The 24,366-nt window shown below is 26.3% G+C and overlaps 1 protein-coding gene across 1 annotated transcript; it reads left to right on the forward strand.

Moving 5' to 3' along the window:
• Positions 1 to 1,333: 1,333 nt before the first annotated feature.
• Positions 1,334 to 23,277, forward strand: LOC129606645 (protein stum). Its single transcript, XM_055517059.1, has 11 exons — positions 1,334 to 2,209; positions 2,299 to 2,564; positions 2,685 to 3,483; positions 3,551 to 4,117; positions 4,183 to 4,325; positions 4,362 to 7,464; positions 20,205 to 20,777; positions 20,837 to 20,948; positions 22,063 to 22,189; positions 22,254 to 22,448; positions 22,557 to 23,277. Exons 3-11 carry the CDS (start codon positions 2,843 to 2,845, stop codon positions 22,730 to 22,732), a joined length of 5,637 nt encoding a protein of 1,878 aa, XP_055373034.1. The 5' UTR covers positions 1,334 to 2,209; positions 2,299 to 2,564; positions 2,685 to 2,842; the 3' UTR covers positions 22,733 to 23,277.
• The last annotated feature ends 1,089 nt before the right edge of the window (positions 23,278 to 24,366 follow it).

The raw sequence follows: 24,366 nt of genomic DNA on the forward strand, positions 1-24,366 counted from the left end.
GATATTAATGGTGAGAAAATGAACCGATAGTGAAAATATTTGCATTATTAATTTTTAAATGCCCTTTTACCTACAGTGAAGTGTTAAAGAACCATATTTTTAACAAAAATCAAAAACAGAGTAATTATTACATTTCCTAAATAATTTAAAAACTGTTTAACGTATATTTTTATTAACATATTAAATTTTTAGTGAGATATTGAATTTGATAATAATTTGATTATAAAAATGTACCCAAAATATAGATTTAATATAATCAATTTTAAGTAATTAATTTTTGGTGTAGTTAATTTGTTCTAGTATAAATAAAAAATAGATTTCTTAATGTAATTTATAATTTATATCTTTTTTAAATATTAATTCAATTGAGTGTTAATCCAATTTTGAAAGCAATTTGTAATTTTATTAAATATTTTTAATTCCGTTCGATAGTGTAATGCAAATCTATTGTCATCCTTTTATGCAATTTCTTTTTATTATTTCTATTCTCAATTGCTGCATACACTTTTTATATTTTTGACATAATTCTTCACAATTTTTATTCTGAAATTCAATTGTCATATTTGTTGCCTTATTTACTAAATAGTTTGTGCATAATAATCTAAAATAAAATGATAACAATTAAGTATTTAATTATATTTGTCTTACTGGTGATTTTACTAAAACAATAAATTGGTATAATTATTTTAAGCAAGGCTGACTTGCTGTTGGCGTCTAGATTACTTATATGTCAGAAAAAGGAATTTGTTTTATATATTTATGTATATTTGAACAATTCCAAAATTCCTGCCTTAATTTCTTCGAGAAGCCGTAATGCGGTTTTTTTTTCAAATAACTTAAAGAGCTCTCTTTAATTTAGTGCAATATGTGTGCAATTTGAATAATTTAAACGCTATATATACAATTTAAACACCCTTAATCAAAAAGTATACCTATTGCTATATAAGTAGATCCCATAAATATGCAATTTCTTTTAAATTTTATTATGAAATAAATTATGTTAGCATAATAAATCTTTTTGTTAATTTATTTAAGTATATAAAAACTTAAAGAATGAAAAAAATTTAGTAAACATTGTAATTGAAACAAATTTTTTGATAGACTTAGATACTGTGCGTAAAAGTAGCTTACGAACAACTTTGTTGCTGAAACTTTTTATTGAAACATTGTTCGTATACATTTTATCAAAAAACATTATTAACGTACATATATCTAATAAATGGGCTTAAAAAATTTTTCATTTTTTTACTTATATAAAATCTTATATGTATTTATTTATTGATTTTTTTTTCAAATAATTTTTCTTTTACTTTTTTTTACAGTTGAAATCTCAAATCTTCACAACAAAAAATTCTTTTAAACATGTGTGTATATCGCCATCAGGGACATTTATTTAATACATAATATAGAAAAATAACCACTACAAGCATAATGTAAATGAACAAAATAAAAAGAAAAACTAAAATAAATAAGCGAATATAGTGTAAAAGAAGAGAGAAAAAAAATAAGCCGTTATATTATATTAAACCGTTGCTTTTCTATAACGTTTTATAATATTTTTACATTTCCTTTTTGTTCTACATTCATGACAAGAAATATATGATCAAGTGGGCCACATGTATAATGGACACATAAGAAATAATAGCCAGTACATCATAAGGCGTTGAACTAATCAAAACTATATAGAAAAGCATACAAACGGCAAGAAAACAAGAAAAAAGCGCGCAATGTTAATTTAAGAAGCAATTTTGATGTCTTCTATATTAATAAGGAGAAAAAAATATCCCCATAAAAAAAAGTACTTACAAAAACAAAAATTAAAAAAATTCAATGCAGAAATAGAAGAAAATTATAAAAGTGTACACGGCTCTATTCTCATTTATGTGTAAAAGAGAAAATTTCTTTAACTAAATGACCTGTGGTATTGCAATTAATGTTGCTGTTTTCGTTTCACCAATTATTATTTAAATAAACTACTGTTGTAAACACAATTATCAATGCACTACAATTATTATTATCGTTACATTCAATGATTAAATGAAAACAAAAAAAAAAAAAGAAATATGTTTGAATAAAAAAGTAAACAGTACTGCTGCATTCTATAACGTTTCACAGACACATGTGCAACTTATGTATTCATTAACATCTACGTCCAATGTAAAGGTGCACACATCTAGACTTCTTTGTACGTCGTATAACACATAAAATGGTAATGTAACAGTTATAAGTTATAAACGATTTTCATTTTTAAAATAAGAAAATGTTTTTTCTGTAATAATTTAAATTTTCTTCATGCAGCACTAGTTTCTATAAAATAAAAAAAAAAAAAATAGAACGAAAAAAAAACAACATTTAGGATACAAAGTATACTTTGTAATATCGTCAATTTTAAATTGTAGTACACTTTGTAGCATCATCAAACAGACAAATGTTACAAAAATATTTATGCAAATTTCTACATATGGCAAACCTTTCTTTAAATATAATAACTCGATGTATAAAATTATTGTGGCTAGATGTAGCCGGTTAAAAATAAAAACTATAGAGGATTTAATAGCCGGCAGGTAAGAAAAGTGACATCTATCCTTTTTTAAATAAAGTGTTTTTGTTATATTAACTGTGAATTATTGTATTTTAATAAATTATTTACTCCTGAAATACTCTAATTATAATGTGTTTTTTAGGTGTTTTAAATTTAAACACAAATTGTTTCATCATCGAAAATCATCTTAGCACAGAAAGGCATACAGAAATTTTTAAAACAACATACTTTTTAAGGATTTAAGAAGAAAAAAAATAATAAAAAATAAACAACAAAATTTTCCAAATACCCTAACATATCATGAAAAAATCACCTCTTCCATCAACGATTTCATTAAAACATTACGGCGATTATCAAAATATGTCACCATCATCAGCAACCAGAACCAGAAATGCTGCCAATAATAATATAAATAATAACATCAATAATAACCAATACTTTGACAATCAAAATGTAAGTTTATTTGGTGATCCAGTTCAATACCCACCACAGGAAGAATTTCTTGAAAATTTAGATCGAAATTTATATCGAGGTTTTCGTTCTAATTCAAATGCAGCCAGTTTACTTGAAGATTTTCCGAAATCTAATATTTATGGTGAAATGAAACATGATGAAGAAACAGGGATTCGTGCAATTTCGGGAAATATTAGAGGTAAAACATTCGATCCGGGTGTTATTCATCAAACTAATCCTGGTAGTTTATTTCGAAATACTGGTCCTGATATACAAATTTTACCAGAAAGTGATTCTAGTTCTGACAATAGAACAAGCCCTCGTTATACTAATTTAGAGAATTATGAACAAAGACTGTCAAGTAATCCTAGTGATATTGTTGATTTTGTAGATTCAAGTTATTTAGATGTAAATAGAAATACCGATGATAAAGCAAGAAGACTGTCTGAATTTTCAGAAGATTTTCATGATAGTTTTGAAAACTTTAAGTATATGCTTTAATTATAATTTTTTTTTTATTTTTAAACAATGTAAAATTTTTGGTTGTCTTTTTAGAGATACTAGAGAAATGATAGTTGAACCACCAAGAATATTTTCAGCTGATCAAATTTCGGTTAATAAGAATTTACGACAATATTCTAATGAATCCTTATCTAGCAACGATTGGTTTAAACCGGATTACCAAGAATTTACAAAAATTCCAAAATTAAGACCGAGTTCGAAGAATGTAATTTCAATTAATCGACAACAAATTCGTCATGAATCACCTGTCGCCACATTATTTAATGATTCTGGAGGATCCTGTAGTGATGGTGAAAAACCTGTCGATGTACGATCTAGTTACATAGAGCCATTGCCAAATATACGAATTCAACCGGAGTACACACCAACTCAGATACCAGTTCCGACACCAACGCCAAACAAAATAACAACAGATGTGCCACTGGAGTCCTCAAAATATGATATTTCTAAACCCGCTTTACCTGATTCTTTACATAAGCCTCTAAATATCACCGAGCCTATTCCGAAAGGGCTCCCACCGACAGGTATAACCTCTCTTGGTAAAAGGGAAATTTCTCCTGTGATAATGACCAACGCAATTTGTACTGGTGCTGATTTTAGGTAGGTTTTTTTTTCATTTTATTTTAATGACTGTTTTTTACAAAAGTTTTAAAATTTAATTTTAGGATTAATGCTCCCCGATCACACAAGAAGCCATCATTCACCATTATTAAAGACAAACCAGAGCCCGCTTCAAAAATTCCGAGTCCAAAGCGTCATACTTCTCAGAAAATAACAACAAAGGATGATAGAGCAGCTTTATCTGCACGTATTTATAAAGAAAATAATCGCCGATCTAGCACAGTTGGCCAAAATTTATCACAACGATCTATGTCATCCCATCAACTAAGACTGCCTCAAATAACTGGCGTCTATAATCAACAACAAGTAGTAGAGTCACCAAGGCCATCTGTGCAATTCAACATGTCTTCCGGTATAAATTTTTCGAAATCATTTCATCCGTTCAACGGAGCACCCAAAGGTATATTGCAACAAAAACAGCCTGGAATGCCCTTTTCAGGAATGCCATCTACTGCAACTCAAAACAACCGAGTAAGAAGTTTTGAAGCACTCCCAACGAAGTTACCTCCACTACCTAATTTTATACCAAGAACCCCTTCGAAGCGCTTTAACAAAACAGAGGATAATTTCTATGAAAATCGTAGCATAAGTGCCGCTGGTTATAATCGCCCATTCTATGCCATTCAAAATCCAACAAGTAGAGAACGAGGCTTATTGCGGATAATAAACAGTGCGGGGAATTCTCCATCTCGAATTCCTAAGGTAAATTCGAATTGGGTTCCTAGAAGCATGATTAATTTATCTGAGAGACGTGGCAAGTCCATATCTCCACAAAGAAGAGCTTCTATATCCCCACCAAATAAAAAGACAAAAAGAAGAGGCAGATCTGTATCTCCAACATTCTTTGATCGAAGGAGCTCTAGTCAGACGGAACCTCGAAGTTCTATAAGTTCAGACCGAAGAAGTTCAAATTTAACTTCGGTAACTACTTCAGATTTCAGTTATAGACGAAATCCTACATCACCCATGAGAAATTTTACAGCTAAGCGAACGTCTTCATATGGAACAATAAATAATAAAATGGGTCGTAGAAAATCAATTTTTCAAAGTCAACCAAATCTACTGAGACCTCGCTCAGATTCAATTGTTAACCGAACAAATAGAATGTCGAAGTCCCAGAGGAAGGTGGCCAAACCCACATCTTTATCACCCATTATTGGTACTCCTAATAAGGATGATCCATTGAGTCCGGAAGAAATAGAGAGTTCAGAGAGATTCATTGCAAGTGGTTTAAATTTTCGAGACACAAAGATGGATCCTTTAACAAGAATACCAATTCGTAACGGATCCGATGTAATAACCAGGTCTGAATCTAGAATTCACATGCGGGCCCAATCGCAACCCGGCTCTAGATCAAATTCTAGAGGTCCTTCATTATCAAACTCTAGATCGGGTTCGCCAATGAAGGAGTTCGCTCCTACATCCAGACCTAATTCTAGAGCTGCTTCATTGTCACCATCAAAACATACTTCAAAATCTAATTCTAGGGGCGGTTCACAACCTTCTTCAAAACCTCAGTCACGAAGCAATTCCCGACCAACTTCTAGACAACCATCCAGAGCAACTTCGAGAACTGGATCAAGGGCTAGTAGTACTCATAAAGAAACTTCCATACCGAGCAACCGCTCTAGATCGAATTCCAGAATAAGTTTAAGTCCTCCTAAAAATCGTAAAAGTAGCCCACCAAAACAAAATTCAAGCAAAAAAAACGCAAATTCAAAAACTAAAAGTCGAAGTCCTAGTCCACAAAAGACCAGACGGAAATCTATTAGTCCACCTAAACCGACAACTAGAAGTAGAAGTCGAGGTCGAACAAAATCTCCTGACAAGCGAAGTCAAAGTACGAAATCGAAAACTACAACATCAACAAGTAGATCCAGATCTCCCAAAAAATCCGTACGCCGAGAATCGCCAAAAAGGTCAAGTATTCGCAAAAATGATAATAAAAGTGCCAAAAATTCAGTGAATAGTAAAAATTCTGATATTAGTTCAAAAAGAGGATCCTCAATCAAAAGAAAAGAGGGTGAGCCAACACTAAAGCGTGAAGCCAGTAGCTTAAAGCGTGGAACTTCCAATTTAAAACGAGAAACATCTAACATTAAGAAAGAAACAACAACAAGTATAAAAAGAGAAACATCTAATTTGAAAAGAGAAACCTCAAATTTAAAACGGGAACCTTCACGAATGAGTTTAAAAAAAGGGCCGCCAAGTAATACCCAAAAGGATTTAATGAAGAAAAATCCACCAAGCAATATTAAAAAAGAACCATCAAATCCAAAAATTGAAGCAACTTCTGGGAAAATGAAAAGGGAGCCTTCAAATCTTCTTAAAAAACGTACTGATAGTAATTTAAGTAGCAAGTTAGAAAAAAACACCAGTTCTAAAAATGAAAAAACAGAAATAACTAAGGTAGATACAGTAAATAGTTCAGATAGTACGAAATCTAATGATGGAACGACTATGGATACTGATGGTAAGCTGATCCCACTGACAAAAGCAAATGTTGTTTCAATGACTACTGCAGCTATTGCAGCTCAGCCGGTACAAATTACAACTGCCGTGACAAATCACGCTCTTTTAAACAAAATAAATAGCAGTGGTCAACTTGTGAGCTCAGAAACAAAAATTGATGATGTTCCTCTGGCAATTTTAGAAAAGTCAACAAAAACCCTGGAAAATATACAAAAAACTGTTGCTGAAGCAACAGATGAAATTCAAAAAACAATCCATGAAAACCTGACAGATCTTAAAAGCTTGGAAAATGATATGAGTAAGGTCGGAGTAACAGATGCAAAATTCGCAACGTCATCTGGAACAGAGGCTCCTTTTGATAAATCTGATAGTCTGAAAACTGTGATAGAAAATCCAACATTATCAAAAAATGGAAATGCAACCAATAGTCACAGTAACGTGTCTCCTGCACCGCCTACACAACCAATTGAACCGAATGTATCCGTTATCGTTAAGGGAAAATCTGCAGAAAATACATTACATCCGAGTAAAGCTGGTGATGTGAACGGAGGATCAAATGGTCACCAAAGTGGAAGTGGAAAGCACAAGGATGATGAAAGGGTTAGTGTTCGTGCAATTTCAGTGTTACCAGATGTAGAATGTGAAAGTGCCAATTTGCAGAATTCTTCTGACATTCAACAGGTACTAGACGAATCAGGAACAATTCAAACATTGGAGGAAGGAAGTCAAGGTTTAACAAACAAGGGGAAAAAAGGTGCGAAAAGTTCAGATATGAGTGCTATTCACACTGAGAGAAGTGGCGGCGGAGGAAATGGTGAATCTGACAAAAATGAAAAAGATAACAATAACAAGGGGTAAGTAAAAATATGAAAGTTTTATAATTATGTTGTAGTATTAAGACTAAAGAATAGTAAAAGTTTATTTGATTATTTAATGATTTCGCGAGATTTTTATCGCTTCATTATATGGGAAATTGAATGAACATTAACGTCCAACTTTTCAACGTTTTATAGTAAAGTAAAACATTTTGAATTACCAAAATGAAAATAGACAGCTAATGAATTATTTTTACATTATTACAAAAATTTTTTAGTCGATATAAAATCTCGATATTTTTATTTGGTTCATAAAAGTTTTCCTTCTCAATCCTAATCCAAAAAATTTTTACATGCACTGTAGTGTTCGTTATAAGTGTATTCAATATACATAAAATGAATGTTAATAACAAGTAAAAATATTTTTCAAAGTTATCCACAATTTTAACTTTTCACTTTATTTTTTCTTTTGTTTTTATATGTTCCACAACATTTACATGAATATGAAAAATTCCAACCTTCTTCTTCTCCTCCAAAATACCGAAAGGTATTCATTCATTCATTCATTTTGATGAAGGTCTCATACCTCCAATTTTGCAATAGTTTTTTTTTTGTTAAGCGATAAAAGTTTTTGTTATTGTGGTAAATACAAACAATTTGTAGTCCCTATACCATTTTCATTTTGCAATACTTTAACACAATATATATGAATAATATATTTATACTTGTAATGGCAGGGAAGTATTAAATTCACTAAAACTTTAACTTTTTTTTAATATTGACCATACAATCCAAACCATCATACAAAATATTTTATAGTTATTGTATAAGTAAGTAAAAAAGGCAAAAATTTATGACTGCGAAACTTCCTATCACGGCATAATAACAATAGAAAAATATTTCTTTACATTAACTTATTCAACAATAAACATACTTATATATTTGACCCACTCGCTTTATGTAAGATTACGATAATGTGGACTTAGAAAAATTTTTAATATTTGATTTCTGTTAAAGGGTAGTTTTATGTTTCTCCCTTTTCCATAATCCCCCAGAAATATGTTATTCATAAAATTGTTACGTATCTACAATTTTCTATACATTTGGACTAATTTTTAAATTTTATAAAAAATTGTAAAATTTTCTTTTAGTGAACAGATTATATTAATTCTAAATAAGGGGTGATACGAGTCAATTATTTTCCTGTCATTATTATTTATTTCAATTACTGAAAGTGGGAGGTAGTAAGTGCAATTGAATGGATGAAAATTTACTAAGTAAATTTAGTAATTTATTGGATAAGTGCTATTAGTGCAGTTTAAGTACTTTGTATTTATACGCATATTTGGTACGACATTGAAAATTAATTAATTTATAACACAATCTGTTATATTTCTTTATTCGCTTAATAGGTCTATGGGGGTCAACCTAATTAAATTTATAATTTATTCAAATATTTCAGTTTATTATAATAACATCAATAAAATGAACATTTGAAAAGACGGATAACAGAAATTCCAGGCTATATTTGAAATAAAGCTACTCTTTGGAGTAGCTTATAAAATAATTTATATAAAATGTCCTTGCAAAAGAATTGTCATTGAGAAAAACTTTTAAATAAGTAGATAATATATTTACTTATATCTACTTATATAAAAGTTTTTCTCTTGTATATACGGTTCCATTGCCAATAATTAGTTTAATAAGAAGACTAAAAACATTTAAAAGCAAAGTAAGAAGAAAGAACACAATTGAAATTCTTGTATATTAGAGTCTTTGTGTTTCGATTTATAATATTTCGAGAAATGAAACCTGTTATATCGAATCTTAAAAATGCTATAAAATTCTTCATGTCCACTAAATTATTCAAAGAAACAAAAAGTAAAATAATAAACCGTAGACGTTGAGCTATATATATATATATATATATAGCTATATAGACATTGAGCCGTACATATACATACATTTTTTACTTTTTTACAATAATTTACAATTTGATTGACTCAAACCATAAAGGAAAACAGTTATTTGCATGCAAACTTTTACTACTCATGTACATACGAAAACGTCCTCTTTATATTATAGAGTGGTTAAACCTCCTATTCGCATTCCATCAAATAATTTTCAATTTTATTGAATTAATTTTTCTTTTATCGTACCGTTATTTTTTTTCGTGTTCTCTTGCCTTCTCATACTTTCTTTCGATATACAATTTAATTTTGTACAACAAAAATAAAATGATTTTTCATATAAATTTTCGATTCTTCTTTATTATTTTATGCCAGTTATTACTGGACATTGTTAACGGTAACATTAAAAAAAATTTTATAAGCGGTAAAAATTTTAAATAATATTTTGATTTTTATTATAAGGAATTAGAAATAGACAAAATATAATATTAAAGGAGATAACAAAAGTTATCGGGAATCGAGAATTTTTGAAAATATTTTTTTAAAATTCATTCTTAAATTCGATATTTGTACGAAAATTAAAACATCTTGAAGTAAATCAAGAAAAAAATCATTTTTTTTTTGTGAATGTGGTGTTTTATTTCGTTATTAAGGAAATTTATTAATCGGAAAATAAAAAATAAAATTAAAGAAGGGAACTATAAGGAGAATTTAAAAATCATGATACAAAAAAGTGGAAATTTAAAAAAAGATCGAAAAAATTCAGTTGTTTTTAATATCGATTTACCAAATGATTTTGGAAATTCAGACAAATTCTTTTACAGGTAAATTAATTTTTTTCTGAAATATTATATGAAATTAAAATAAATTAATTGAAAATATTTAGCTATAAATGACCGCCGTATAAATGACCGCCGTGCATTCCATTTTTTATGTTTCACAACACTTTTAAAATTGAAAAATCAAAAAATAATGCAAACGTAAATTAAAAGTGTTTGATTTACCGAAAAAAAATTTGTCAAGGACCTCCATTTATATTAATGCGTAATTTGTTTAAGTACAATATTTTAGTAAATTAGTACTTAGTAACAAGAATAGTAATCACGGTAAATGCACTTCAGTATAATTTAAGGAAATATTTAACCCTTTTAATTTTCATAATATTTTGTTTTGAATGATTGTTAATTGCATTTTGGGTGTAATAAAATATGAAGAATGGTCAAAATAACTTTGATTATAATTTATTGTAAAAAAGCTTTTTAAATTTGATTTTAAATTTTCACTTGTACTAACAACATTATTTAAATTTTTAGAAATAGTGAAATGAATGTGAGCGCCAAATGACTTTCATTTTAAAAAGAAAAGTCACATATCAATAATCTATAAATCTGAATAATAAGGCTTATAAAATTTGGTTTTTTTTTTGATTTTAGACAATTTGACAAAATTTTTAAAATTTTGACTTTGTTCTAGTTATTTTTTTAATGTTTTGACTTCAAGTCTTTGTCTGATAGGCATATTATTCCTGAAATTTCAAAAATGTAAATATTAGAATGTTTTTAAAAATTCCAACTTTGAGACCTTGTAACTCGAAAAGGAGGCCCCAACAAGCAAAAAGTTCCACTAGAAGCATTCTATCACTTTGCTCCGGGTGTTGTATTGGATACTCTGTTTATTACAAAATAAAACATATGAGAAAAATTGAATATTGTAATATTTGAACACAGTTTCACTACACCTCTCCAAGGGTTAATAAATATGGCGAGAAACTGTTAAATTATTATAAATAATCGTTACTATAAAACTATTTTAAGTTAATGACCTAAACTTGAAATTAAAATGAAAATAATTTACATAAGTGTAATTAAAAGAAAAATTAGGTATTGTAGTGTGCCTAAAATTAATTATTTAGTTTAATAAATTATTTTTATTACATGATTTTTAACTCACGCGTAATAGTTTCCCATTTTATTATGACTGAATATGTATAATTGAAATTTATTAAAAAATTCTTGCACTGTGCAAGAATTGTTTTGTAATACTTCTTCTTAGTGGGTGATATACCAAATTGTAAATTATTTATTAGCTTTCATTATAAATTTTTTAATATACAAATTTCAGTTACCAACAATATTTTTAATATTAAATAGTCATATATTCAAAAATAATTGACCTTGTATAAAATATTTGTAATTTTCTTGTTCTTTTATTGTCCATCATAAAATTCATATATACATACATTATATTATTTTTCTCCCAAAAATTCTATTAAAAAAATTATTATTTCACATTTGCTTTCTAATTTCTGTGCTTTTATAAGTATTTTTTTTCTCTATGGTAAATATGTATAACATATTCTATACCATATTTATGTTTCCGTTTCCCAAAAAATTCTATGTACCATAATGTACAAAAAAAAAAACAAAACAAGAAAAAAATCGCGTGTAAATTATTCGCAATTAGTTTTAATATTTTGTTTTTTTCATACTGATTATTTGCTAATAAAGAAATATTTTTAACCATTAAAATACTAGCTAAATCGATAATACTGAACTTAAATAATTTTCACAATTCTAAGGTTAAATTTATGTGGTTAATTTAAACTATATGAGTTCAAAGAAGAAATGTGCTTAAAATAAAATTTTTTGTACTTGCCAATTTTAATCGAAGATCTTTCATTATTGCGTCATTTGAAAAATTAAATGAGAAAACTGTATATACGTTATATATGTAATTAAATTTGGTATATGAGGTTTTTGGGGTTTTCCATAATCTTGTGCGTTATAAAATTCTTGAATTTAGAAATTATAAAAGTAGAATTGAAGAATTGAAAAATTTGATATAAAATATTTCTTCTCAGCTTAACTCTTCGTTTTATTTCTTATATTTTTCCGAACATTTCCGAAAAAAAAATCCTATGAGTTAATAATTAAAATAGTATAAAATTTTTTCTAATTTTATCAAATTCTTATCTGAAATTCCAGGTTTCATCTCCTTTTCTTCTTCTTTAATTAAACTAATTTATTCAATAACATTTTATAAGTAGAAATCTTTCATTCCCCTTTCAGTCTACTTTAAATATTCTAAGTAAATAAAAAATAATCTTAAAATTACTTAATTTTTTTTTGTACTAAATAACATTCACCTCGTTACCTTTATTTCTTCTTGTATCCTATATAGTCATTTTAAAATGGAATTTTAGGTCAACACTTCCGATTTTTTTTGTTATACTTCTTCAGTATTGTGTCCACGCATAATGATTTTTTTTTATCAATATTAAAAAATCTTATATTTTAAGCTTACCACAATTAAATCATGGCAACACAAAAAATTTGCTACATTGTTTGAATGAATTTTCAAATACAACAAAAAAATAAAACGAAAATAAAAATTTTATATAAAAGGATATTATTATCCTGAAAAACCTATTAATTTAATATCCTTAAAGTTAATTATAAAATTGTTTTCTTTTTTCCATTAAAACCATTGGTATAAAGAGACATGACTGAAAGTTCCGATGATTAAGCAGTTTTGTTTTTTTATTTTTTTTTTGTTTTATAGATTTAGTATACTGTTAAAGATATATAAGAGTCTCGCGTGGCCAAATAATGACAATACTTGTACAAGGACATTTATAATGAAAACAGCAAAAAACAACAAATAGTTTTTGGTGTTTTCTCAATATTTGAAAACAACAAAACAAATATTTCACCATTCAGGTGTCTGCCATTGAAGACTTTTTCTGTTATACTTATTCTAGTTCTCAATTTCATTGTTTAATTAAAAATGATGTAATACGGGTCCGAGTACAATAAAAATATTATTTAATTTTTGTTTTTATTATATGTAAATGTTTTTTTTTTTTATATTGTGGGTTAATTTTTAAGTAATCGTATACATATTAAATTAAAAAATGTGGTTAGAAAGTGTCCTTGTTAATTATTAAATTTCTAAGATAAAAGAAATACTATAATATTAATAAGTCTAAGGACTTTTGAGTATTTTTTTTTTTACTGCTTTATATGCCTTTACACATTTTATTTGTAAAGAAAGTTAAAGTACATACACAATATCATATATGTTTATTATTTGGACAAGGTGTACCGTTAGTATAAATAAAAAATTTAATGTAGTAAAAATAATTTTTGTTGGTTTAAATTAAAATGTAAGGCATTTTAAAAATTCGCTATTTCTTATAAATGTCTAGCTCTATTTAACTAGTATTAATATTGTATTACATAATTTTTTGAGGTTGTTATAGAGTTCAAGTTATATACCGAGTTTCGTATCAAAGTGCACTGTTATTTACCACTGTACAGGCCCTTGTATGGAGACGATGTTCACAGCTCAAGAGGTTTAGAGTTACAGGCGCTTACAGTCGATTTCAACTGATTTTTTTCTTTTTGAAATTTTAGGTATAATTTTGTGCCTGTGTAAGGCAGGCGAATTATTAAATATGATTTGAAAATCTTCTTTGTTTTAATCTGTTCAGATTTCGGAATCAAATGACTTATTTGTAAAATTTTAAATTTTAACTTCAAATTTTTTAAGCTTATTTTGACTTTTATTTTTAAGTTTTAAATTTTAATTTATGTTTTCCATGAAATTTTTAATAAACTCCTAAAATAGAATTAATGTACTGCACTATTTCAAAATATTGGTTTCAGAACTATAGATAAATGCATATAAGAAATTTAAATTCTATTTCAAAATTACAAATAATTTTAGGTAGAAAAATAATTTAATTTTGCACTTAATTCACTTTGTAAAGGGAATTTTGCGATTCAATTACAAGAATAACTTAGTTTACGAAAATTTCTGCGTTACTGTACAAAACAGTACTACCCTTAACAGTACTGCTAAAATACATAACGTATAGAAATTAATCGCGAAATAGTTTGGGTATTTTAAATAAATTTTTAATAGAATGCAACATTGTTTCGAGAATTTTTTAAATTCCAAGAATTTTATTATTTTTTCCATTTTTTTTTTTGTTTTGTAATTAAACGACTTAATTAAGTTTGAACTAAAATTACATTTTGTTTAAACCTGTTACCCATTTATTTGAATTTTTCTTTAATCTCACTTTTATTCGGGTTTTGTTCTTTTAACATTAAAATTGCATGTAAATTAATTCTTACATTTTTATATGCATGAATTTTTTGCTCTTTTAAGAATTTCAATAATTTTGTTTTATGCATTATTCATTACGTTTATTTTTTTTTTACAAAATTTATCATAAAACTTTTTATGAATTTTTTAATTTTACAAAGAAGAAATCGTTTATAATTAATTTTCCTTAAACCCTTTATTCTCAGGATATCATACACTTTTCGTTTTCTCCTATATATATGTAAGGAATAATTAATTCATTTTTTGTTTTTAATTAATAACACGCAATAATTAACTCACTGCATTTAATTTTATATTTTTTTTTTGAATTTAATAAACTAGGTACTATGTGTTTAATAATTTAATATAAAAAAAAAATAATGTCATGCCATTTTAGTGAATTAGGTCGAAAGTTGATTTTTTTTTATATTTTTGTATGAGTATAGGGTAAGGATAATAGTATATGTGCAAGTATATTATAATTATCGAAAGAATGTCCAAAGCAACAAAAGAGTATATTTTTTAATTTGTGTAGTAACAGTGGTCGACAAATTATGGTTCTTTGAAAATATAAATTATGAAGCTCATGGCAAGTTTTTTTTTGTTTTAAATTCTTTCTTTCGAAATTTTTAAAAGACTTGATTTTTATCGGAATATTGTAGTAATTCTAAATGAATCAAACCTAGTCATTAATTTTTTTTTCAGCTTATAAATGGGTTCATCTATTCTTACTGTCGAACTAAGACAATATGGAATATTTTATTGCTAAAATACAAAATTATGAAAATAAAAAAAATTTAGTAGAATGCGACATGAACAATTATAAAGATAAGGAAAATTTAATATTTTGGATATTTCAAACACATAAATAGTTGTCACTCCTGACATTTAAATAATTGTTGCTTTCGAATGCATATTACGAAATACAGAATCACATTTAAAGTATGTATTTAAGTTTCCAGTTGAATTCAAACTCTGAAAATTATAATTCTGTAGGTTAAGTACGCTCTGTTCAACCCTTTACTGGATTTTATCTACACCTACTTGTATTAATCAAAAATTTTTCATTTCTCAGCTTCTTAATCTCTAATTGACTAATAAATTTATATTTATTAAATGCATAAAATTTTGTAGCAATAAGGCAAAACTACCTTTAAGTCATTTTAACACAAAATCGAGATAATATGATATTCGAACCCTCTATATTTATATTAATAATCTTAAGTAATTTGAATAAATTTAAATTCTGAAGCAATCAGTATTTAAAAAAAATTATAAAGAAAAGTTTATAATATGTAGATATTCCAAGCCCAGCAAGATTTTAAACATTCACTCGAAACTATTAATTTTGAATTAGGCAGTTCTAGTTCTAACGGCCGTCAATTTACCAAATTAAATATTTCAGAGCAATTTACGGTATACAAGTTGTTATTGTTATAATTTATAAAAAATGTCATGTAAACTTATTCGGTCAGTATTTTTTTTTTAATCACAATATTATACAATTTAATTATACATTGTGGTATTCTTAGAAACAAATTTGAGTTATGCACGTGTCCACATTTTTAATATATTTGCATTTTTGATAACCTAAAAATTAATATTTAAATTTAAATAATTAAATTTGAAATAATTTATAAATTTGTTATAAATTATAATTTGTTATACCAATAAGCTTTATCGCTTAAAATGGAAATTTGTATTGTGTTATACAAGCTTATCAGATTTTTCTTTTTTAAAATAAAATAAAAAAACCGGGTTGACGTCTATGCTTGTTATAATTTTCTTTAGTAAAATCTCGTAATAATTATAATACTAAAATTTTTTTATATTAAAGCCCATAAATTTTAACATACTTAAGATTAATTTAGAATACATTGAAGACTACAACTCCAATTTATTGTTCCATACAATATTGAATATATAATAAAATTTAATTAAATTTCAATATTGATATTTTTGCAATTCATTCTAGTCCCATAATTTCTTCGATTATCATTAAAAAATAAATAATGACTTCCTGATTGAAGGAGTGGTTTTCTTCTAAAAATTTTGATTTTTTAATAATAATATTGGAAAATTCATTTTATAAATGTATAATAACTAATATTAAATGGTTATAAAAAAGAAGTTGAAATTCATATTACGTCAGAATTCTTGGCAAATATTCAATTGTACTTTACAAATTAATTGCAAAAAAAAAAACGAAGTGGTTTATGATCACGGTAATCAAACATTTCCGTTTATACATACGTTTATACATACGTTCAATATTATGTTCACATCGTCCATGCATATAATCTTATATAGGGTGATTTTTTTGTGTTTTAAATTTATAGAAAAACATATAGCAAAAATTTTAAATTTACATGAAATTTTTATTAATTGAGCCGATGAATTGATAGTAGAAGTATTACATATATCAATGTCGATCACAGCAAAATGTCGATTCTCTCGAAGGATCCGATTTTGAAGTAATTTTTTGCAAATTTCGTTCGATACATTACATTCAGTATTGCTTTTCAAAGGAATAACTTGAACGCTAATTGAAACCTGTTGGCGGCCAATGAAATAATATCCAAAATCTAAAATGAGTATAGCTTATTAAATATATCTTCATAATTCATATTTATAAATATATTAATAATTTCATAAACTGTCGTTCGGATTTCAGTCTTTCTTTGGTAAAATGCCAAACCAATTTGAGTAGACTTTAACTGTAACAAATGACAAGTAGATTGTCAAAAATAAAAATAAGAAAAATGAAATAACTAAAAAATCACTCAATATTAAAAAGTTCGTTTTACATAAATCACAATAAATATTTCAATTATTTAAAATAAAAATTAAAATTCTTTGAATTTCATTTAATATAAAAATTTTCATTAACATTGTTGTTAAATTCCTTGAAATCACATATAAAATTTTATGCGAATTATTTAAAAAAAAAAATTGTCAAATTAAATTCTACGTGTAAAAAAAGTGAGCGAAAACTTTCATTTACATTCTCATTTAATGTCAGCATAAGTTCATTAAATTAATTAATTATGATTTGATTCGTTTGAACGAACAGATTGGAATTGATTGCAATACTTTTGAGCTGTTCATTTGTTTAGACTGTACTTAATTTAGTCTAAGGTATATAAGACTCTCGTAAAACTTGTAAAGTTAAAGAAACGAAATGAATTGAAATTTTTAGTTTCTACTTTTCAAAATTAACATTTTAACTTCTAACCTTAGACTTAACTTATTGTATACTTAGAGTAATTAAACATTTTTTATATCTTTATGGTCTTCTTACATAAAAAAACCTTGAATATTTAAAACCTTCAATAGAATTCAATATTATCGATGTGACCTTCATTCAAATCATAAAATTCTAATATGTTTTCGGTACAATTTCTCGATATATCCAAACAAGAAATAAATTTTGTTTTTAATTTTATGCCCTTGTATATTTCATAGGGAAATGTATAGAATTGCAATACTCATAAAGTACATACAGTGGACAATTATTATAAAGGATATAGAGAACATGAAACAATTGTTAAATTTTTTTTTTGTGTTTTTCGTTATTATACAGTCAAGGACATTCCTTAAACTTTACAATCAGATAATCAGAAAAGAGTAAAAAAAAAATACTATGAATCGTGCAGGATATTATGACTACATATAATATGTACACGTTGTGTGTGAATATGTGTATGCGATAAAATAATGTAAAAGTAGTGAAAATTTTTTGAAATTCCAATAATATAAAAAAGTATGAGCAGACTTTGAAGGTAATAAAATTTAACAATAATTTCCATTTTTATAATATTATCGGCATTTCTTAATGTTTTTATAATACTTAATATTTTTGCTCTTTTAATTTCAAAATTCATATAATTTAACCCTTAAATTCCGATTTCTTTTGATAAATATGCATTATTTGATCAAGTGTTGTTGAATTGGAGTCTTCTTGTTTTGCTTATTCTGTTAATAATTGCTCAGTATAATATGTACATTTGTCAATTTATGAATTTTTACGGTATATTTAATTTAATAATAAAAAATAAAAGTATTATATGAAAAATTCGTACACTGTCACACAAATCCTTGAGTTTCTTCCAATGAAATTTTTGTTGTCCGATTCTTTAATTGTAGTTGATTGCAGTCTACCAATAACCATTATTTTATTTGACTATTATCTAGCGACGGCAGAATTTTCTAGTTAAAGACATACTAAGAAAATTTACGTCAATATTTAACGTCAATTATAAGTTTTAAAATAAGAAAAACAGTTACTAAAGGGTTAAATAGATTTTTCAGCATTGGCGTGTGCCGTATATAAAATTTTAATAAAATGTATATTTATTGAAATGCCTTCAGAAAAAAAAAATATTTTACGGTATTACTTTTACTAAATTGAAATTATTTGGCCATTATTATGCATACACAGTACCCGCTGTAGTTATACCCTTATAAATGTGTGAAAATTTACATATAGGCTGTTATTGAGGTAATGAAAATGTGATGATTCATGGAAAATATAAAAAATTAAGAAACAAAAGAAAAAAAAAATTGGGTTTTTTTTTTCAACTTAAGTTTAACTGCAACTTTGCAATCCTTCATAGTTCTTGCAGTCTTCCCTGTGAATTAATAATGAAAAGTTTTAAAAATATGTTTTTATAATTTCTTTGAAATTGAATATGGAATTATTTAAATTGAGTTTTTAAATAAAGTGAATATTAGGAAAAAAATAAACTTGAGAAAGGCACAAAACAATTAAAGAATAATTAGAAAAAAAAAACTAAAAACTTATTGTAAATTATCTAATTTTTTTGTAGTGAATAAAGAAGTGTTAATTGTATTAAATTTAAATAATTTTATGAACAATAATAACAGTATTAAATTTCATTCATTAAGGTAATGTTTGAATACCAAGAAGGTGAAAATTTTAATTGTTTCTTATGAAAACTACTTCTTTCCTCTATTAACTATAAATTAAAAAAAAAAATCAATTATTAAATTCGAAGAAAAATGCAGAAATATTTCGAATTTCAATATAATTTTTAATTAAATCGATAAACTATATTAGTTGTGACTTGCTTTCCAAATAATTTCGTGTATATGTTACGATTGCAACTACGTTTAGGGGGATCTACTCGAAATGTTCACTTAAGGCTCACTGTTTTCCAAAGTTACAAAATCAAGAAACCTCAACAAAAAAATCTCATCAACAGGAAATAATTTAGGAAAGTTAAATTTTATGACCTCGGCGGGCAATTGACAGGCCCAAAACCTAAATTTAATTGCTCATTGAACATATTCTGAACAATATCTTTTGAAAAATATTAATTATTTAGAAGCAGTCTCTCAGCAGGAAAGTGACAAACTAAACTAAGTTGATTTAACGTTGGCAAACTTAACGAAGAACGCATGAAATTTCAGGTTTTGTTGCAGCAACTGCCACTTTTTTTGCCGACAAATCATATTCGTTACTTAATTTTGTTTTTCGAGCTGCAATTAATTTTGTTCAATCTAATAAATTTTTTAAATTCTGATTTGCAAAATTTTGTATTTTTAGTAAAAAGTAAACTGATTAAAAATTAAATTTTGTCAATTAAGAAAATCAATTTTAGAACAGTTTACAATTTTTTATTATATAAAAAATAATTTAATTTTAATTTTCTTTTTATAAAAATTTTCCGTTATTTTTGTTTTTTTTTTTCTTTCTCCCTTTTTTTTCCTTTTATGTTTCAATTTTAATTGTAGCCCGCAAGGAAGTCAAGAACTTCTTACTGGCTCAGACGAAGAAACAACTGGTTGCTGTGGAAAATCAAAATGTTGTCGATGTTGTACACGTTTATGTATGCCATGCCGTCGCTGTAGATGTAATACATCAAAATGTTGTAAAAAGAAACATGATACAACATCGGAAAAGGCAGCTGTCATCGTTAAAGAGGTTAATGAAAAAACACAAAAACAAAGTTGTTGGAAACGTATGAAATGTTGTAATAGAAAAAAATCTCAACCACCAATCAAAGCTGGACGTATGGAAACAATAGCCGAAGAATCAGAAGTTCAATCAAAACATATAAGAAGAGATATGACAGAACCAAAAAATGGTAAATGTACAATGTGTTTACGTAAAATGTTCTGTTGTCGACCAGCAAATAAAATCGAAACAACAACAGATGGTACAGAAATGGAAACCGTTAAATGTTGTTGTTGTATACCATGTAAGAAAAAGGTTAAAAAGCCGGGAGTACCAGCTTGGCAAGCACCTCCAAGAGCATCACAAAGAAGAGAAAGTATATTAAGTGAACCACATGGACCACCACAAACGTATGCATCCTTAAATAAAAAGAATTTATAATAAATATTTTATTTTATAAAAATTTTAGGCGCTGTCAAAGAATAATGAATAAATTAAAATTTTGGAAGAAAAAGGAACCGGTACGAAAAGCTAGCATTACAAGTCGAAAACAAAGTCTGGTACCAACAAATCCTCCAGAGGTAGATTATTTACCGTTTTGATTAATTTGATTTTGCTACAGAAAAATATCAAAACAGAATTACAAAAGTTCAATGAAACTTTAATAATTTTGTCGATAATGCCTATGTATGTGTATATTCAGAAATCAATAGAAAATTCCTTGACATTTATATTCATCAACAGAAAATAATAGCAAAATTTTATGATTTCCGGAAAAGCCTTCGAATTTATTAATATTTTTAGCGTATAAATTGTCAGGGTTGAAGCGAAATTGTTTTTATAATTACAAAAACATACTTTGCCAATTTGCATAATTCCTTTTGATTTCAATTCATGAATGTTTTTCAATGAAGATATGATCCTATTAAGAAGAAACATTGAAAACAACATTAAGAAATCAAAACTTTAAAAAAGAAGAATAAAAAATTGATTCCATTCTTGTATTGTGTTAAAAATTAAGGCTATAAAAATCTTAAAACAAAGAAAATTTTATTAACCTTTTACACTCGAACTTTATTTCGGCTAAAGATTTTTGCAGCTTGTACTTTTGGGCTTTATATACTTATGTAATATATCAGTTATTTAAAGGTAAAAATTACATAAAATTAAAAATGGCAATATATTTTTAAAACTTTTTTATTATTGTCACAATATGAACATTTTGTAATGTTCATATTTATCTGCGGACCACTTGCAACTAAAGTTTAACTGTGAATTCAAACAGTTTGAAATTTAGTGCAGCATATTGTTGGTGGTGCCTGAGAGGCACACTTCGAGTACAACACCAAAGTTTGGCAGTGCCTGTGAGGAGTACTTCGAGTGTAAAAGAATAACTGAGCTACGACCCTGATTAAATTTTCGATTTACAAAAAAAAAGAGGGAAGATATCAAATTAACACAAAATTATTTATTTTCAATACGTCACTAATACCCACGCACTCTTTATTTATTTTTTTCCTATTTGTTTGCGTTCTTTTCACCCCAAAACTTTGGGAATATCATCCCATAGTTACCAGAATAGAAAAAAAAATACAAAATCACTATATTAACGCAATAAATAAATAATTTTTTTTTAGTCTCATATTCCTATAAAAACCCTTACCACATTTTATAAAAATATCATTTTTATTCAAGGATACAAGACCGAAACTTCATAATGATTTAGTTGAATACAGTTCAAAAATGAAAGGTGCAATTCCAGTTTTACCAATTTATTTAGCATATTTTTGTACAGGATGCAATATCATTATTCCTGGCTTAGGTATTATAAAAGCAATATTTGTTTTTCACTTACAATTTTTAATAACTATAATTTAACATTTAAGGTACAATACTGTCGGGATTCTTTTGCCTTTGTTTTGGAATACCACGCTTCTCACAGTACGATAGTGCAAAAGCACGTATTGGATCATTTGTTATTAACTGTTTTGTTGGTGTGGCACAATTCTTTTGCGTCCTATTTTGTTTTGTTGGATGGGGTTGGTCCATATGGTGGGGTACAATTATGATGAAAACCGCAAGTAAGTAAATATTTATTTTATTATTAAGATTAATTTGGAAATTTAATTTTTTTTTATAATACTAAATTTATTTTATTTTTTCTTAATTTTTTATTAAAAATCTATTAGAAAAACTTCAAAAAATAAGAAAAGTTGAAAAATTAGAACTTGAAGAGGAACAACGACAAGCAGCAGCCGCAGCTGCAGCAGCTGCAGAAGCAGTTCAAACAGCCAATACAACAAAAGTTGGTGCTACTACAGCTCCTGGAAATACAGATAAAGATGTTGAAGCTGGTAAATCTTAAAATGTCTAATAGCAATTTGAAATGACAATTATATTATTACGATGATGAAAAAGAAACTTGCATCATAAAAGACACATATTGAACAAAATTTGAGCGAGTACACGGTAATATCGCTGCGATTAAAATACAGCAAGGAAAATTTGACTACAATATGGAAAAAAATTAATTAATTTTTTAAATTTTGGAAAAAAATGTTCTTCCATTTGAACTTCCGCAGTCTTAACAGTTACATATACATATAACTTCCATTATAATAAAAATTAATTTGCTTCCGTTAATTAAATATTAAATTTTGTTATTAAAGAAACACTGGTGAACAGAAACAATGAAACTAAAATAAAACCGACTGTACAATTCATTTTAATAGTTAATTGGTCCGTCCAAATAATAAATGTAGTGCCTTAACTTTACAACATTTGATAGTTAATGGAAAAACTCAAAATAATTAATGTTCACAATTCATATTATATACGTATTATTTACAATATAACCAGTGCTTCTCAACATTAAAAATGAATCTTCCAATGAGATTTCGAGAACAAAAAATAATAGATAACAATTCTTCCATTTACAGTTTATCAACACATATCACGAATAAAATACATAAATTAATTCAAAAGAAAAAATTTATATAAGTAAACTTTTGCATTTTAATTAAATTTATATAAGAGAAACCTTTAAACAACTTCACAATTTCATTGAAAATATTATCGAGATTTAAAAAAAAATTATGGATAGTATTTTTTTTTTTTGACAAATCTTTTTAAATAGCGAAGATTTATTTGTCTGGTTTCTGATCTGTTAAATTATACAATAATAATTTACTATTTCTATATTTGTTTGTTTCTATAAATTCAAAAATTTTATTGTACTTCCATAATTAGAATGATTAATTTAACTAACAAATCTATGGTGATACAAAAACAGCCTAAGTCGAATTTTAAAATTTTTCAGTTTATATTTTAACTAGTTTTTAATAATACCAAATTTAAGTCAAATTTTGCAGTTTTTTATTTCACATTCTAACAAATCTGTGGTATCTAAGTCAATTTACGACTAAGTAAAAATTTTCAGTTTTTCATTTTATTTGATATACTAATTTCATAAAGTTTTATCTATTATCTGGAAAAATTTAGTCAAAGTAAATCTCTTAATGTTTCTTCCAACTGTTAATATTATTTTTATAATAATTTGCAATAAAAGAAATATTTTTAATACCAAAGAATTTGGAATTTAGAATTTTTGAAATTTCAATTGCAAGTAAATTATTCTAACAAATATTTTAAAATTTCATTCTTGAAGCAAAACCCTTTACTTAACTACACATTAAAACATTTCAAATTTAATGTAAAACAAAAATAAAATACAAAATTTATTAAATACTCGTATGACGAAAATAAAATAAAAAATAAATTTTTAAATAAAGGCAACATTCTAATATAATAAATATTATTTAATTAGTAGAATAGTTTCTGACCAAAAACTATATTAAATAGTAAAAAAGAATAATGAAAACTTTTAAATTGAAACACAAACAACTATACACTAAAATTTTGTATATAAATAGAAATAAAATTTTTAAATAAAATTTAATAAAAATATTACCATTAAAAAGGAAACCTTAAAAATGAAAA

Source organism: Condylostylus longicornis, unplaced genomic scaffold, assembly GCF_029603195.1.
Source record: "Condylostylus longicornis isolate FDR11 unplaced genomic scaffold, ASM2960319v2 ptg000020l, whole genome shotgun sequence".
Lineage (NCBI taxonomy): Eukaryota > Metazoa > Arthropoda > Insecta > Diptera > Dolichopodidae > Condylostylus > Condylostylus longicornis.

What these genes read in the sequence shown, in the direction of transcription:
- LOC129606645 (XM_055517059.1), top strand. Translation starts at nt 2,843, where the DNA reads ATGAAAAAATCACCTCTTCCATCAACGATTTCATTAAAACATTACGGC. An exon ending in TGTACTGGTGCTGATTTTAG is followed by an intron (nt 4,118 to 4,182) that starts GTAGGTTTTTTT and finishes ATTTAATTTTAG; the next exon opens with GATTAATGCTCCCCGATCAC. An exon ending in AATTATGATGAAAACCGCAA is followed by an intron (nt 22,449 to 22,556) that starts GTAAGTAAATAT and finishes AAAATCTATTAG; the next exon opens with AAAAACTTCAAAAAATAAGA.